General features: G+C 40.2%; 1 protein-coding gene across 4 annotated transcripts in view; it reads left to right on the plus strand.

Annotated features, from left to right (window-relative positions):
- The window catches only part of GHR (growth hormone receptor), a 177160-nt gene that overhangs the window by 110916 nt on the left and 48828 nt on the right, over window positions 1-17416 (plus strand). For all 4 annotated transcript variants that reach the window (XM_064736068.1, XM_064736071.1, XM_064736069.1 and 1 more), the window contains one exon: window positions 3735-3814. In XM_064736068.1, coding sequence (XP_064592138.1) covers window positions 3745-3814 — 70 coding nt within the window. In that variant the 5' untranslated portion in view covers window positions 3735-3744. The remainder of the gene's footprint in view (window positions 1-3734; window positions 3815-17416) is intronic.

The following is a 17416-nucleotide window of genomic DNA, read 5'->3' on the forward strand; positions in this document are numbered from 1 at the left end:
AAGGTTTGGGTTTTTTTTCTGTTGAATAAGAGGCACTTTATTAGTGCCATTTGTCTTTCATAGGCACATAGGGTAGGTGTTGGGAGGTAAATACTACTGGATTGTAAAAGGTCAGTTTTGTCCTAATGCCTGCAGAGAAGCTGTCTCTTGCTTGGTTAGCAGAGAAGCGTCTGGACAGTACTGCTCCTATTGACAGCAAGCTCTCAAGAATGCTTAGAGCAAGGGCAGTGGGTCATTATGGAACAGATCTTCAAGAACTTTCTGCAAGCAGTAATTGTCTGATGGTGATGCAGGTGGTAACTCAGAGGACCCTTCTCTCAGAATTTTTATTCTGTACCACCAAAAGTGGTATTGTGATGGGGCAGTTCCTGCTTTCCACCAGATTTTCTCCCATGAGCCTGGAGCCATGGCAATGTAGCTCTCACTTCATCTCAAATACTGCTAGAAGTGGCTGTCATAACTGCAGCCCAGCCGAGCTTATGGTGTTTGTGCTGGATGCAGAGGTCACGTCCCTGCTGCTTCACACCCTGTGCAGAGCTCCATTTGCCTGGGTGAGGCCTTGAGTACAAGCCCTATCCCAAGGGCTCTGAGTTGCAGCTCCAAGGAGATAGAACAGCTTGGCCTTTTACAGAGGCTCTTGCACAAAGGGTGGAGCATCATGCATCCATATTTTCAGAGCAGTTACTGTGTTGAGCTCAGTCCTGTCCATATTGGGTATGTTCAGAGTGTACTAGTTGGATATTATTCACTGACACAACTTGTCTGAATGGATAACTCAGTGGGATATCCCATGTGGTTTTAGGCAAAGCCAAGACAGTGTTTTGTCTTGCTGAGATTCTGGAATTTGTGAGAGTCCACTGAAGAAACATAATTTGTTTCTATACTGTGTTTTACTAACAGAAGGGCAAGGGATGAAGCAGCAATTTTGTTCATTTCTGATGTTTAGGAGCACAAGTTAATCCTGTGCCCTGTTTCAGAGTGATGGTTGTTTTTGTCAAGGTCTGTGCCTGAGCAGGGCACTTCTCAATAATTGTAGAATTGCTCTTAAACAAGTAATAGCTACTGCTGGAGGGTGGCTGTGCCCTCTCCTCCACTTGACTGCTCACTCCCATGCCTGTAATGCCCCAGCTCTGCTCATGGGCTGTGTCTTTGGGGAGTCCTGATAAAACAGGTCTGCAAGCAGGTTCATTACAATAATGGTTTATGGATTAATTTTGACTAGAACAATCTCCTGATGGAGTTCATTGTGTTGCAGGTATGTAAACAAGCACTGCAGGAGGGAACAGCAGTACTGGAAGAGGATAACAAGGCCTTACTGAAGTGCAGTGTGTTTGTTGACATCTGCAATGTGTTTCCAGGCCTCCTGGGTTAGTGCTTCAGCTTCTAAACCTTCCAGACTCTTCTTGGAAGGAGACTGAAATGGCTACCAGTCAGGTGTCCAGGGATGGAGGGGATAGTCATGCTGTGACAGCTGCATGTGGGGACCAACCCTGGTCCTACCAGAGTTGTTTGGTGTGGTTATGAAAAGTGAAACAGTGTTGAAAAGTGAATGGTGGATTCTGATCACATTTGTTCTCACAGGAGGACTCCTATGAGGATTTGGCCTTCTCTTGTGGCTGTTACTAGGCAGGAAGAAGTAGAAAGACTTGGAAAAAAAGTAGTTGGAAGATCAGCAGAGGATGATGGATGTGGGAGAACAGGAAAGTGGGAATAGGAAGGCAGCATGTCATGCCTGGGTACTGGGAAAGGAGAGTTGTAAATAAAGTGACGTTGTTCTCAGGCCTGTGAAAGAGGAAGTCAAACTTTAGGGAGAAAGCGGAAGAGCAGAGTGGGAGAAGAGACTGATGGGTATACGTTGTGTAATAGGAGAAGAATTGACGAACACAGAGGCACATTTTTGTAGTAGATTTATTAATAACAGATAGTAAGAATCCTGTAAACAAGAGTACAGATGAAGCAGGAGGACCAATTGAGCTACCTGAAAATTTAGCTGATCTCAGATGAGCCTTGTACTGTGGCAGTGTAGCTCCTCTACTGAGATTTAGGAGGAACTGTTGGCCTATGGTTTGCTTTATTAGCTTTGTCCCAGCTCTGTGCATTCCAACAGCTGCAGTTGTCACTTCTCCTGGTCCTGCTCCCCAAGTTGTCTCACTCCTACACTGCCCCAAATCCTCGCTAAAGCACTTCTCTTTCGTCCTTTCTTCCTCTCTTCCTTTCCTCTTTTCCTCCTTTCTTCCCCCCTCCTCCATCCATCCCTCCCTCCGTGCCCCCCTTTGGTGTGACCCATGTCTGCCTGGCCAGAAAAAAGTCCTGCAGGTGCTTGGGCAGTCCAAAGAGCTCCTATAGCTCTTCTCTTGGTGTAGTAGTCCCATGCCCACTCAAGCTGGCCCAAGCTTGTCTGAGTGGTGCTGCTGGGCATCCTTGTCCTGATGTGTGTGAGGTGGGGAGCATTTCCTGGCTTACCTTTGCAGGTCTGGCTTAGGTTCTGCTAGTCTAGAGCAGTTGGAGTAAATGCCAGCTCATGGAGATGGTAATAGTTCTGGGTTTTTTCTGTACTGTGATTCCATCTGCTCTCTTAGTGTAAGAAAATTGAGGAAATTACCTTTTAAATTCAGCATTACTATAGTTTTACATACTCTACATTCTTGTGTTTTATGGTCTTTAACCTTATTCAAACTTTGATAACTGTACTAAGCAACTGACTAGTTTTTAACACCCAGATTTGATAGCATTGTTACTTGATAACTAACACCTACGTCGAGATTGTTACTCATTAGTTGGCTTTGGACACTTGTCCTTTAATCTCCTATTAGAAAGGAGATTAGAAAGAAATAAATAAAGAAGAAAGAAATAAAATCTCTAAATGAAAACATCCAGTGTAGAATCAATCTGTCCTACCAATTTACAGTCAGATGAGCTATTCTGTCTCTGCTGTCTCTCTGAGAGAAGTGTTAGTGTATGGTGCTAGTTTGATGCCACAGAGCAAAAAAAATGCTGCCTGACTTGTTTAAACATCCATGCTCATTTTAGCATGTATGTTGTAGCTTTAGTTTTGAAGGTCTCTGGTAATCTCCATGGCTATAAATGGTCACGTTATAATCCATGGTATGGATGTTTTCCCCATGGTACGGATGTTTTCCCCATACTTCCTATGGACACCTCAGGAGGTTTTTGGGAGCAAGATGCCATCTTGTGCAGGTGTCTGCACAATCTGCAAGTCCAGCACAGAGCAGCTGCTGCCCTTCACCATTGTTACCAGATGCTGGTGATAATGGCAAGAGCAAAGTAGAGCCTCAAAACAGGATTGTGTGATGGGGTTCTACGATGTGTGTACGTATGTGGCACAAGTGAATTAAGGAAAACAAGGAGCGTGCTTTTTTGGGGGAAGTTGTAAAGCCTTGCTGGTTTATGCTGGGATTGTGTTTGCATTCTTGGAAGTTTTAAAGTCATTTGCAGATGTAGTCTATCAATTGACAATACTTATTTTTCCTTCCTCTGTATTTAATGGACTAGAAACACATAAGCTACTTCTCTTGTAAATACAGTATTTACTATCTGTTCCAGACTGCAAGATGATGTATTGTTTTATGAGGCAATGAACAATAAACTAAATGTACTTCTGGTTTAAATCCAATCAAAAATTTAATAAAACTGGATAATAGCTTAAATGTTGTATCAGATTAGTGATATTTTTGCTTGTAAAGAAACTCTCTTATTGTCTTTTCGTATTACAGAGTTAGGAGTATGGATCTTCGGCATCTGCTGTTTACTTTGGCACTGATCTGTGCAAATGACTCACATTCTGCAGGTGATGGTAAGTTTTATGAAGCCTTTCCACGCCTTTATGTGTGTAGATGTATAAATATGTAGCTTTATTTAAATCATATTTTTATATTGAATTTTCAGTGATTGTGCAACTTTCTTGATTGCAGTAACCCAGGTACCTAATGTGACAAATGCATCAGTTAATCTTTTTGTAAACATAGTGGGTGAGGTTGGGACACGTTGAGAAATGAAGGTGAATTTCAAAGACAGTTTTTGATGTGTAAGCAAGATGAAATTGAAAGAATGCCGGAATTGTATGGGATTAGTTCGGTTTTTTTCCCTAACAAGTCTTCTAGCATATTAATATTTTAAGTTCAGTATATTAATATCTTAAGTGTAGGACTTAGTGTAAGTATAGGACTAAGTATTTGGACATACAGGATAAGCATTTGAAGACTGTATGCTTTGAATCTCAGGCTAGTAGGAACAAGTTTCATAAGAAATAAACTTAGTAATTCTTGGGTGGAGATTATGGGATTTCAAAAGAACATGTACCCTTAACCAGCCAGCTGGTACTGGTGTTTAACTCATTTAACAAAACGCCCGAACTTCAATGGGACTTGCATGTTGTGTCAGATTGATCTGCTTATGCTTGCTATGATCTAATTAACTAAAGAAGTGCAGCTCAACCTGGTCAGCTCTGTGCTGTTCTGGTTTTCAGAACAGACAGCAGTAACAGTTTTCCATAATAATTAATTTTATGCAGACATGTCACTCCTTCTTGCAAAGCTACAGAGCAGCTGCAGCTCTGTAAACAGGTGCCCCTCCTGACTTAGCAGAGCAAGTCAGAAAAGGCAGTTTGTCAGAAAATTTTATTAAAGTGGGATGAAAACAGCGTCCACAGCTAACTCTAAATGAAGTGATATAATTTTCAGTGAAATTTTCTGACATCTCAATTTTTTTTTTCTTTAGGTCCATACTTTAGTTTTACTGACTGCAAATTAAACATCTATAGACTTGCAAGCCATGTAACATCAGCCTTTCTAGTGCTAGTTTTAAAGTATGGTAGTAAGCCTAAAGGCGATGACATAGTTGCCTGTAGTCATAAATGGCTCACATTTTAAAGGTATAGCCATAGCTCTTTATCTTGATACAGTTCTGTATTTTCTTGGAGTTGCATACTTTGAATTTCTAGGTGTCTTGTATACATTGAAGCACTGGAGAGGCCTATGAGGTGTTACTTGGATGTTAATGGAGACCTTAAGCTAAAATAGGAAATAATTAAAACTCAGGTGATCAGTTCTCAGACAATTCTTCTTTAAAGTTCATTCTGTTTATTAACAAACAGGTTTGGATACAGAAAATGCAAGTGTCTGTTTATTTACTTCTATGCACGTGGCTCAAATGCTTGTCCTCTGTGCTAAAGAGAATCTGTAAGGCTGCTAGTTAAGACTTTTTCTTTAACATTTACCAAACATATACACATGCACCAGCTCCTGTTCATTGCGACCACAGAAAGGTCAGTAGAACAAAAATTAGTGTGTCCGGACTTCATCCTTTCCCCCGCTATGTCTGCATTTTACAGTAGACTCATTCAACAGTCAAAAATAATCCCCAGGGCAGTCTACTGGACCAACTGATTTCTCTCTTGAGTTTTAAGAGCACATGAGGGTTATATGACCCTTGGCAGATGAGCTATGGTCCAGATGTCTTAAGTGCAGTAAAAATCATTGTTATAAATAAAACTTGACCATAGCATCGTCTTTGTGTGACTTTGTCAATGTTGATGAAATAGTAATTTCGAAGTGATTACCTTCAGAACCAAAAAATTAAGAATATTTTGGTTGTTTCTGTGCTTAAATACAAGACACAGTACTAAATATTTATGTTCTGATTTGTTGTGCTAATAAAGATTGTGTGTGTGAAGGGAATTGCTTTTTTTTAGTGATTGCCATTGATTTAATTGCTTCTAATTCTTTGGGCGCATGCACAGTGAGAATGTCAGAGAAGGAAGTATAAATTGAGCAGCAGTATTTGAGATAACAAATACTGAGTATGAAATTCTTTGAGTATGAAAGAATATCCATTTGCTGTTCTTTTGTGATTTAGGACAGAGTATTAGACAAAATCTGTTTATTACATGTTTGAGTTTTTTTCTCCCATGTGAATATGCTCATATCTACCAAAGTTCTCATGAGGATCCAGCCCCACTCAGGTCGTGAATCCTGACAATCTTACAGTGCTCTGCCCAGCACAGTCTTGCTGAGACCTTTGTAAAAAGTTCATTAAATGTGCTCTATACTTGTACCATATCTGATATGTTGCCTGGTGACTGGATCTATGGTGTCATGATTCCCTAAAAAATTCACTTCAGTAGTTTTATTTTTTCTGGCAGCAGAAGAGATAAAAATTACATATGTTTTGTAGTCTTGTACCAAAGCCCAGTACTGAACCAGTGTAATATAGACTTGCACATGGGATACCTACATGTCTTGAAAGTAAACAAAGTGCAAGTTCAGCTTTACAAGAGTGCTTGGAGTTGGCTTTGTGCCATGGGGTCAGATCCACCCAAGATAGAGTGAAATCCCATAAAAGTTTCCTTCTGGCAGGATCAAGGATGTGAAGCCAGCAGTTGGCTAGGCAACCGCATAGCATTTGAGACCAGATATTGGACATTTAGTCACCTGTTTCCTGTCTCCAGGCTGGTATCCACTTCCGCTGGAGGCTTTCTATTGATTTAGCTTGTTTTTCATGCTGTCCTCTTGCAAAGAAGCTGGCTTCCAGCTCCCTAAACTGAGACTGCAGCTAGCTTAAAGTGAGAGAGGTTCCCACTGTCTCTGAGAGGGTGATGCTCGAAGTGACCAGGTGTGTCCACTGCTCCAGGCCTTTGACTGTAATTCAGGGCTGAGCAGGTCTGGCACTTCCAGCCTTTCACCAGGGTTGCTGACCCTCGTGCTGTCCATTCCCGTGAGCTGCCTAATGTACAGTGACAAGGAAAGAAAGTAAAGGCTGCAATAACAGGAAGGTAATTTCTAATAGGTGCATAATTACCATAGGTAAATGGGTTTTCTGCCTTCAGGACTGGAAAGCACAAGGGCCGTTTTCACAGCTGATTAAGACTTTTTTTCAGCAGAATTAGGCTTCTAGGTTGCTTTGAAGATGGGTAATTGTGTGATTTTGACATTTTAGTTTAATTTAGTTAATTAGATACATAAACAAGAAAGAGTACTGCCTCATAAGCAGATGTATATCTGTGCAGTATTAATTGTAGTTCAGATATAAAAATATATAATTGCAAGCAAATACACAGTTTGTATTTGAGATTTTGCATTAACGTAACTAGTGTTTCAAAACTATATCCAGAATTCACCAAGTACTTTGGTTTACTGTACCTGCTGACATCAGAGCAGTTGAGGGGGATTGCTCCAGACACAGACTGAAATATGTTTAGGAAGCGAAATGAAAGTTGTGATACTGTTTGCTTGTTCTTTCTCTACGTCTGATGAGTGTAAGTCAAATAAGGACATAGAGAAATAAACTGGGAACTAGTCCCAGTTAATAAAACAATACATAAGCTCAAGCAGCTCCAAAATGAATTTCTTCCCAGTGAAAAAAATGAGAAATGTCTTTTACCATATTTTTATGCTAGGACAAAGTTAATTCCAGACTATTACAGTTATGTTAATTTATCCTCTGAAACAGCTTTGGAAAGGCATTAATCTTTAATTGCTGCACAAGAAAAATAATTTTGAGTGAACTGATTGTACAATGACAATTTTAAGAGCAACAAGCCTTATATTATAATTCATTTTGTCTAATTTGATTTTAAAAAAATATTTTTCTTTTTCCATCACAGCTTTTAAAATTATTTTATGAACCTGCTATGCTCAAATAGTCTATTTTCCTAACTTTTATTTAAGAAATAGACTTAGTTATTTTCCTTTCTGAAACAAATACAGTCCAATTTTTATTTCCATCTGGATGTCCTTTTGTTTTACTGGTGTCTGTTGTTGTACTTGGATGTTTTGTGTGCATTACACATTGATGATAAACCATCTAACTATATGTGTGCACTGGGTATCAGTGTTCCAGTTGCAGAACTAGAGATTGAATCCATAACCCATGCATACGACTTCAGAGTCATAAAGACATGCCTGAGCAGCCAAGATTTCTGTGCAGGGCTCCCAGTGATACCAGTGGACCTGCAGGACATCTGCATCTTCCTGGGATGGTCAAAAGCTTACAGAGCTCTCTTTAAAACCTTATACCCAGGTATCTGATACATAATTAACATGTATTTTCAGGTAATTAAGTCAACTCTATCAGCTACTCTGTGTGCCAGGGCCTGTTTTGCCTAACTCTCTATTTACTATTGGGAGCTTGGACACCTAAGGCTAAGATTCATCACAGAGATATCTCTAGATACTCACAAAGTGTGCATAAAACTTGTAGATAGCATACCTGTGCCTTTTAAGCTGAAGCTGGAAGGCAAGCAGAGTATCCTGGGCAGTCTGAGATAGCTACAGATGTTTAGGCAACTATATTTTGCCCTATGGGGCATAAAGGGAGCTAACTTTAGGTGTTCTTATTTTGAACTGAGCCTCATCTTTGCAGCTGACTTGTTTCAATGTGCATAATTCTGCTTGCTTTCTTCTGGGTAGTGTCATAGCTACTCAACCAGACACTGTAGGTTTTCTGCTACTGTCAAGGTGAGGGGTCTTCTCACTGGACTGTTGGGAAAGCATGTGGGATCTTGCTGGCAGACACATGTTGTCTGAAGGCTTTTGTGACATGTGAAGAAATTATTAGAATTAAATTAAACACAAAGGTGACTTTGAATGGCAGCATATTCTCTTCTAGGACAGGGAAATTTGTCCTTCAGTTCATGGAGTCAGGAGGTACCAAACGATTCAGAAAAATGGTCTTGTCCGTAAACATGTTTTGTGATTTAGATGAACTCAAATTTTATGGATGCAGTCAGTAACAAAACATTTCTCAAGTATTTGTTGGGGTTTTTTTAATAACTTCTTTCATAATCACAAAGACTAGATATATTTGCGTATATTAAAATCCTCATCTTGTTAGGAAGGGACAAAAGGACAGAATCTTCCTTAGCTTGAGCTGCAAACATTCTTGCCTTCTCTTGGTAAATAGTACATAATACAGTTAGTAGTCATTTGTTCACAGTGGTCATTTTCTCTTCTTGATTCTTTTAGTTTGGTTCATCTTTCCTATGGCCTTTCTCTATTTTGCCTGTTTTCTCAGTTAAATGCAGCTAAATATGGAGCATAAGTCCAAGCAGAGCTGGCAGGAAAACCTGATAAACTGAAAACTGTGATCGGTGTGATGAATCCTGGTGGATGTGGATGGGGGAAGAACTGTTGAGAAGGCAGGTTTAAAACTTCCACCTGAAAACAAAGCTTTTAGAATAGTTGCCCTATTTGCCTATTTTAAGTGTTTCCAAGCAAGAAGTGTGTTCCGTTATGTAGAAGAAATTGCTACAGACACATTCCAAGAGCCAGAATCAGAAACCTTGGCACAGAGAAGCATAAGTTATACCACTGCGATCTGGCTAAGCCATTTCAGCTGAAGAGAAGATTCATTTTGGCAGAGAAAAAAATAGTATTTCCATCTTCACTTTCCATTGGGATTAAGGATAGCTTTGATGACTAGCAGAAAAATCCAAGGGAAGGCCGAGGAAGTGCACTTCTGAGTTACTTTTACCACTCTTGCTTCCTACCCAGTAGTATATATTTCAGGTAAACCATTTGTCTGGGCCTGTGTGACAGTATCTCATGGGGAAGAAAGGATTTCACATTGCGTGTCTTTTACAGAAAACTATTTGGGATTTCTAAATGTGAAAAACACATGCTGAAAATTAATTGCAGATGGGGCTATATTTTATAAGAAAACTCAGAAAATCAAAAGCATTTTAAGGTATTTGAAGCCTGAAATTGTGCCCTGAAATGTCTGTATTTAGACTTACATCTGAGTAGATCCAATGGTTTAAATGCTAACCTGAGATGCAGAAACTTGTCTCCTTTGTCCTGTCTTCCAAACCACATCTGTGACTCCAGCATTTACTGAAGATTTTCAAGGCTTTGAATATCTTCACCCGCAAGCCGGCCAAAAACACTTCATGGACAATCAGCTTCAATCAGATACCCTGTAAAAGACAGTACATGCCAAAGTTTCCCCATCCAGTTATCTCTGTCATCCTTAATATTCCTCCTATTGTGTGTATTTCCTTCATTGCTCTTTTGTTGCTATCATATTTTCTTCTCTATTTAACACAGACTTGCCAATTTGCTGTCCTCCGATTGCTGTGTTTTGAGGCAACTTGCAAGAATTAGCAACTCATCAGTGGTTAGTGCGTGGTGTGGTCAGAAGGAGAGGTCAGTCTTTCTCCTTCCCAGTGGCAAAGCTTGTGATCCCAGCAGGGCTTTGCTCTCCCAAGCAGACTTACAGACTGCAGACTAGCTACCAACATGCGCCCTGGTTCTCCTGTGAGCCAGAACTGCTCCTCTGCTACCAGGACAGAGCTGCATCCAGAACCACTGACTGGTGGTGGCCACTTGCTTTCAGAGGAGTGAGGCCAATTTGAAACACAAACTTTTTGCCCACAAACGGAGTGAAGCTTTTGTATTTGTGGAGGAAGATCAGGTGATGGAAATTATGCAAAACCTTGCACAGCAGTTTGTTACCACTTTCTAAGAGGCTAACAAGTGAGAAAGTTCCTGGTTACAATCTTTAACTCCGCTTAGTATTTTAAATGTAGTTGTGTATTTAATGTGAACTAGAGAAACCGTGTATACTGCACTAGCCAAATCAATGCAGTTAATTAACTTTGCAGCAGGGGAAAGAAAAGTAGCTCTAGCAAATAAACACTAGTGTGTATTATAAAAACATACTACATGAGTAGTCATTCCACCCGACTGAATGAATCGTTCCATACAGTAAAGTACACACAGAGAAAATTTCTTTCAATACCATCCATCTCTAACAGGAAAAAGAACCTTTAGTTGCTGCATATTCATAGTATGTAATGAAATGCTCCTGAATAGGGGTGACTTTTTCAATTTATTTAAACAATGGTGCAGCTATTGTGCAGTAACTTGCACTGCCTGATTTAAAACACCAGAGATTTTTACAACCAGGAGACTCTTTGCTATTTTGCACGTTCCTTATCCATGCTGTGACAGCAGGGATTGTACTGGAAACTGAGTAAAAGTGTGACTGGAATTTGGAGAGCTGCAATTGAACAGATCTGGTTTCTATAAATCAGGGAGTATTGTGTGCACCTCAGCAATATTTTGACACAACTGGGTGTTCCCCCTCAACCATTCCAAGGGATCCAAAGTGAACAAGAAACATTCTAGAGCAGGAGTTCCCAAGATGCCATTCCTGAGGCACACAGAGTGACCCTGAAAGCTTCGCATTGACCTGCAGCAGAATCAGATGATTCTCAGGGTTGCAGCAGAGCTTTCAGCACAGCTGGGTAGTTCTGGAACTGGACCCACCATCTGAAGTGTGCCTCATTCCAGCCTTGAGGAATTTTTGGTCACTTGGGCTCCAGAGACACCCCTGTTTCCAACCCTGGCAACTGCCCCAGTCTTCCTTGTTACACTCTGGCACACTGAACTGGTACCCAGGTGATTCTTGGGGATGAGATACTGTTGGGGAGCTTGGCTGTGGTGTGACCCTCCAGAACAAGTTTCTGGCAAGGTTCCCCTTGGAAAACAAAAGAACCTGGCATAATGTTTCCCTTCTGAACTACTGGAGAGGTGCCCATGAACTATGGAAGAGTGATGTAGTAAGTGAGAGGCAGAGCTGCAAACTATGAGACCTCTCTCTAGCTTCTGAACCTGGAACAAGTCCTGCTACTTAACAAGATGGAGGTTTCTCTACTTTGCTTGCTATTCTCGCCTTTTGTTGAAGCATAATCAAATAGTAAGAGCAATGGACAGTTTTATTCAGCACATCTAACAGATTGTGACTCTGCTGGGGATTTTAAATTCTTCCTGCATAATGCAGTGAAGATTTTCTTTCTTAGAAGTATTGGGTTGTTTTTTTACAGGTGCTTATATGTCTTCTACTAAGTCATTTGGTGCAAAGGGGTAAAAAAAGAAAAGCCATAATGTATGCTGATAAAGTTGGTGGAGTGTCTAAAGAGCCAGGCAAAATACCAATTCAGTTCTGTGATTCATTCTCATGAAGTTGGTCAGGGAGACAGACAGTTGTTCGCTCCCTGCCATTTTGGATTTTTTTTGAGCCCTTGATATAGCACTGTAAGCAACAGTTCCTTGAAGAAACACCAGGGATAAAATGGAAGGACTTGTATGGATTGAAGAATTAATCAAAAGCGGGGTAAAAAAGAAAAATATGCTCCCACATCCAAGGGTATCTCCTGTCTACCCTTGTGCAGGGAAGAATTAAATCCAGGTCTGTTCCGGTGTGGCAGGACCGGCTGGAAAGCAGTCCGGGTCTGGGAGGCGCTGAGGGAATGAGGGAGAAGGATGCAAGGGGAGCTGCTGGAGCCCTGCAGCCCTGTGCACAAACACTGGGCACTGCTGGAATGGGGCTGCCCAGGGAAACGCCACAGAGTCACCCAGACCAGCAAGTGTGTCTTCTGTGGGCTATCCCACATTGTACCCTGAGCATATTTGGAGAAACATGCTGAAAGGAAATATGTTTATTTTTTATTTGGTCTGGGATTTTGTTTATTTATTACTCCCCTAGAAATGTGTAGTCTTGGCTTTAGGGCTGATGCAGAAACTTCAGAAGCAAATTGAAAACTGACTTGGATCAAAAATTTACTCTTGAATCCCTATCTACTAGAACCTTTCTGTGTATTGCCCTTTGTAAAGACAAAATAACAAGACCAATTACATGCCTGGCAGGCAAACACCATGTGCATCATGTTGCTTTTAAGATACACTTTGTGTTTGCTACCTATGCCTCCTATATAACAGGAAAAACAGAGAGTATTTAATAAATAGTAAATATTCAACAAAAAATTTGTACAAATAAAATAATGTCATTATGCCCGTTGAATATGTGTCTGGTCTCCTCGTAGCTGAAACACTGAACAAAGAATAATGTGATAATTTACTTTTAACAGGAAAACTGCAAGTGTTAAGGAAGCAAATTTAGGTAATAACTATAAATGTTAACATGATCTATTTATTGTTTGCTGTTAGTGATCAAGTAGCTAGTAGTCAATGTAATTACTTCAGTAAAAATGCTGATGTCAACTAAACTTACTGTTTTAATACTGTATAGGTTTTAATTCAAACCATCTGTTTTAATCCTTGTGTATATCCTGGGTTGATCTTTACTTGCAGTGAAGTGTTTTTCTGGCAGTTAAAAGTAATTATTAACGGAATGGAAATTATTAGTGGTTCATGGTTTGGCAAGGAAAAGAAATGCCTTTTCAAGTTCTTGGTGTCTCTTTTAGAGAGCTCCTGCACCAGAAATGGTTGAGGTTGGAGTACAACACACAGTATTTTCTGTCATAAGTCTATGTGATATTTGGGGTTCATCCCAGTGAGGTGTTTGGAAGTGTAAGTCGCTGGTCTGATTATTCTCCACCACTTATTTAAGCCCATTTATCTCACAGGGCAAAGGAAATATGGGTGGTTTATTAAAAGGGAGGTATAGAACACTGGGGAAGAATGTCAGAGATGCTGGCATGTATACATAAACAACGTAATTTACTTTCTAGTGAACTGTGTCATTCTCCAGTGTATTCTTCAGAGGATTTATAGAGGGTGTTTGGTCTTGCTAACTTGTTGAATCAGCTTTGACTGTAACTGTCCTGTCTAAAATTGCCCCGTTACTCAAGGATATCTCCACCTGGCTCCAGAACTCAGCCTTCATGCTGTAAAGATTTGTTAAGCCACTTTGCAGTAAAAAGAGAAGCATCTAGGGCAACTCCAAAAGTAGTGAAATAGATGTGAGATCAATAATTTATTATCCTTCCTTTCTGATTTCATAGCTATGACACAGTAGGAAACTGTAGAAGTTTATCAGAAAAACCCAAAGTATCTCCTTGTACTCTTGTCACATGCCTTTCAGCACACCTAGAGACCTTCAGAACTCAGTCAAAATCCTGGCTGGATCATGCCATACTTTATAGATGTAGAGGGCAAGACTTATCTCTAGGAGGGATGCACTGGAAGCTTTTCAGGCTGTCCAGCTGTCACAGCTGACTGTGTTTAATCTCCCATTCTTGGTCAAGCCAGTTAAGCAGAGTTAAATCATTGTCTACAAAAAATACTTGTAATAATATTGCAAGAACCCTTCTGACAGAGGTATAATGTTAAGACCAGTAACAGAGACAAAGCCATCAGAATTTCTTGTGGTGACCCAAAACATGCAGCTGATATTATGTACTTTTCAAGGCTGTGAATGGTGTTCATAGTTTAAAGTAGATTTTTCTCTGTTATGTCCTTTTATCCTCCCTGAATCAAGAAACATTTGTTTTTTACCAGGAGGAACATGCGTTACAGGATCTGGCACGTTTGCATGTGGTACAAGCTTGTGAATGTTTTGTTGAGATAAGTGAATGACAGCTTCCAGTTGGTGTTCTGCAGGAGGTGAGGGTTTCTTTCCAGAAGCCCTGACCATCTGAAAATAACTATATTCTCCTTGCAGAGCTCCCAGTCTCACATGTTATCTTATCCCCTCAGTGCAGCAGTGCTGATATTTTACTACAACAGTTTTTCATGCTAATTGTCTTGGGTAGCAGCTTTAGTTACAAGAAGAGCTGAAAGGATTGTATCTATCAGAGTTAGCATTTTGTCTCCGTTGCCCAGCATTATAACAGAAGACTTGATTGTAAATTGTTGTTAAATGCTGTTTTTCAGTTGTGACAGCATGTTACCACTGGAATTCAACTTATTTTTTGTTCCAATTTTTTAAGCCAAAAAGGGCATTTTTTCTTAAGAGAATAAGGCTATGTTTTCTTCTGTTTTAGAGAAGTGTCAACAGTTAAGGCCGTGCTATTTAATTCTATTATACCCCCTGGAAATTTCTCAGGAAACATGAATTATGACCATGTCAATGCTTTTCACTTTATGGGTTTCACATCTCAGCAACTTGCAAAGATGTGTGAAATACAATTAACAGTTCCAGTAGTCCCAAGATACCTATATATAAGCACTGGCTTTCTAGACATAGCATTGTTTTTCCCAAGGTCATAGCTATTCCTAAAGGAAACAGAGTATTAGCCTTAGTGTGTGGCTCTTAACCCTGTTTAAGATCGCAAGTGGGACCTGATTAAAATAGTATATGGCTTATACTGGTGGGAGTCCTTGATCTAAAGAGGACTGGCCCCTGTATGTTGTACTAATTGCTGTGGGAATACCATCATGCACTCAATTGTAGTTTATGAAAAGCTGCTGTAGTCTTCTAAAAAATTACTTTTAGAAAAGTTCTGAATCCATCATATTGTTACTGGAGAGAAGCTGCCATGACTGGTATAACATACAGCATTTCCTGGTGGTAATGCACTGTAGCACTTAAATGCAGCATGTTAGAAAGACATTATTTTTTTAAAAAAATACATTAAAATGAATCTTCCTTCCTTTTAATCAGGGCAAGTCTAATTAAGTACTAGATAAGGAATAAAATTTAATCCATATTTGAAATGGTACAGAGTAGATATGTCCCTAGGAGTTTCAGACTGTCCTGAGTTCTCAAGTGTTTATTTCAGTGCTAAGGCATGAGTGAGCTGGGGAGTTAGTTAGGGATTTTTGTTATTTTTGTGGGTGGTTCTCACCTGATTGGTGTGAAATTACAATTTATATTGTTTTTGTTTCCTGGAGGGAAACATTTACCTGAATTGTCACTGACAGACATACCTGTCACTGGTCTCAGCAGAAAGGCAAATCAGTGGCAATAATCTGAGATCTCCAGATAAGGCTGAGGTGTGTTGACAGAAATGGTGAGCTTCCAAAGCCATTTACTTGTCCTAAAGAAAGCAAAATTCCTGTGACTCCAGCAAGACTAATAGTTCTATAATAATGACACTGGTCTGAAACAAGCTTTCAGCATCTGGCTGTGCCATAGAAATTCCTCTGTGTCCTTGGAAAATTGATTAATATCTGTGTCCTGGCTCCCTAGCTGAAAAGTGAAAAGGCACTTTAAGGATAAACTTCTTAATCTGTTTGAGTTTATCAGATATTATGGTGAATGAAATTGCTGAGGTTGTGCAATACCCTCTGTCAACAGCATTGTATTTATTGTACAGAACAAAGTGATAGAAAATTGTATCTCCTCCTCCAGCGCTCATGAAGCGGGCAGGTTCCCTCCTCCACCAAGGCAGGGAAAGGTGTCTGTACGCTTGTCAGGAGGTAAGGGACATCACCCAGGAGCACAGAAAGAGCTGAAGTGTCCTCCAGCGCATGGTTTTTTGTTTTTTTTTTCTGAGTAAATCTACATACTTGCAGAAACTATGCTTTTCTTCCAACAGGAAAGGTCTAACGCTAATGTGGGCCCATAACTAATTGTTGCCATGGGAAACTCTGAAATGGCCACCCACGCTTTTATATCTGAATGGATCTTGTGTTCATTCCATCTGTGGGTCAGCATACGCAGATTAGTGTGTATATATGTTTCTTCCCTGGTCTAGCATGGTCAAGCTGAATTATGAAAGGTTGCCTTTCATGTTAAAGATTCTGGAAGCATCAACCAGCCCTGGAACACTCTGTCTTATGGGGCTGCTCCAGTGCTGACATGCCCAGAGTACCCTGTGGTCTTCCTTCAGTTCATTGGTGTGCTCAGAGCTGATGAAAGGCACAGCCAGTCTTAGGAAATTTTCACTTTAATTGTTGGCACCGTGACCCTGCAGCCCTTCTCCCCACAGAATGAAATATTGTGCAAACATAAAAATGCAAATACTGGAGCTTTTCAAAGAAGAAAATATGGTGTTTTGAATTATAAACCTATTTTACCCTTTTCTTGTACTCAGACTGTATTGTCCTGTGTGAAGTTTTCTAAAATACTTGCACTGTGAGATGTGCACTTGATTTGGAGAATCCCAGCTCAGATGACTGAAATTTGGAGAAATTGGAAGTGACCTAGCCATCCTTGGTGGCAGGTAGTGACTGAGGTGTCTGCTGGACAGGAGAAGGCAATGTCACTGGCACACGGTTCCTGCTAACCAGCAAGTGCTTGTGGAAGGTACTTGGACAAGCAATTCTAGATGTACTTGTTGATAGGTAAAATTTGACTTACTTTGAAGCTGCTTGGTTTTTGAAAGCTTTTTTAGGTCTGCTACTGAATACAAGGTACTTGCTAGCTACTTGCTAGGCTAGTAGCAAGCACTAATTGCTAAGCTAGCAATCACTAGGCTCAAGAAACAGGGACTTCTCTCACTGTACCATTGTCCTTTCAGAGCAGATCTGTGTGAAGCAGATTCAAACATATTGATGAAATGTTGTGGAAAAGGCTTCATTGTCGCTGGCTGAACTACACATTTTCTTTGGACTGTGAATTTGGCACCATTTATTGAGACGAAAGAAACACCAGCCGTAGAGTGCAATGCTTGGCTCCCTCCCTGCCTTCAAAACAGTCTAACCTGCCAGTTTCTTCTGCATACCCAAATACTGACTAGATTAATATAAGTGTTAATTATAGCATCATTTGA

This window comes from Zonotrichia leucophrys, chromosome Z (genome assembly GCF_028769735.1).
Source record: "Zonotrichia leucophrys gambelii isolate GWCS_2022_RI chromosome Z, RI_Zleu_2.0, whole genome shotgun sequence".
Lineage (NCBI taxonomy): Eukaryota > Metazoa > Chordata > Aves > Passeriformes > Passerellidae > Zonotrichia > Zonotrichia leucophrys.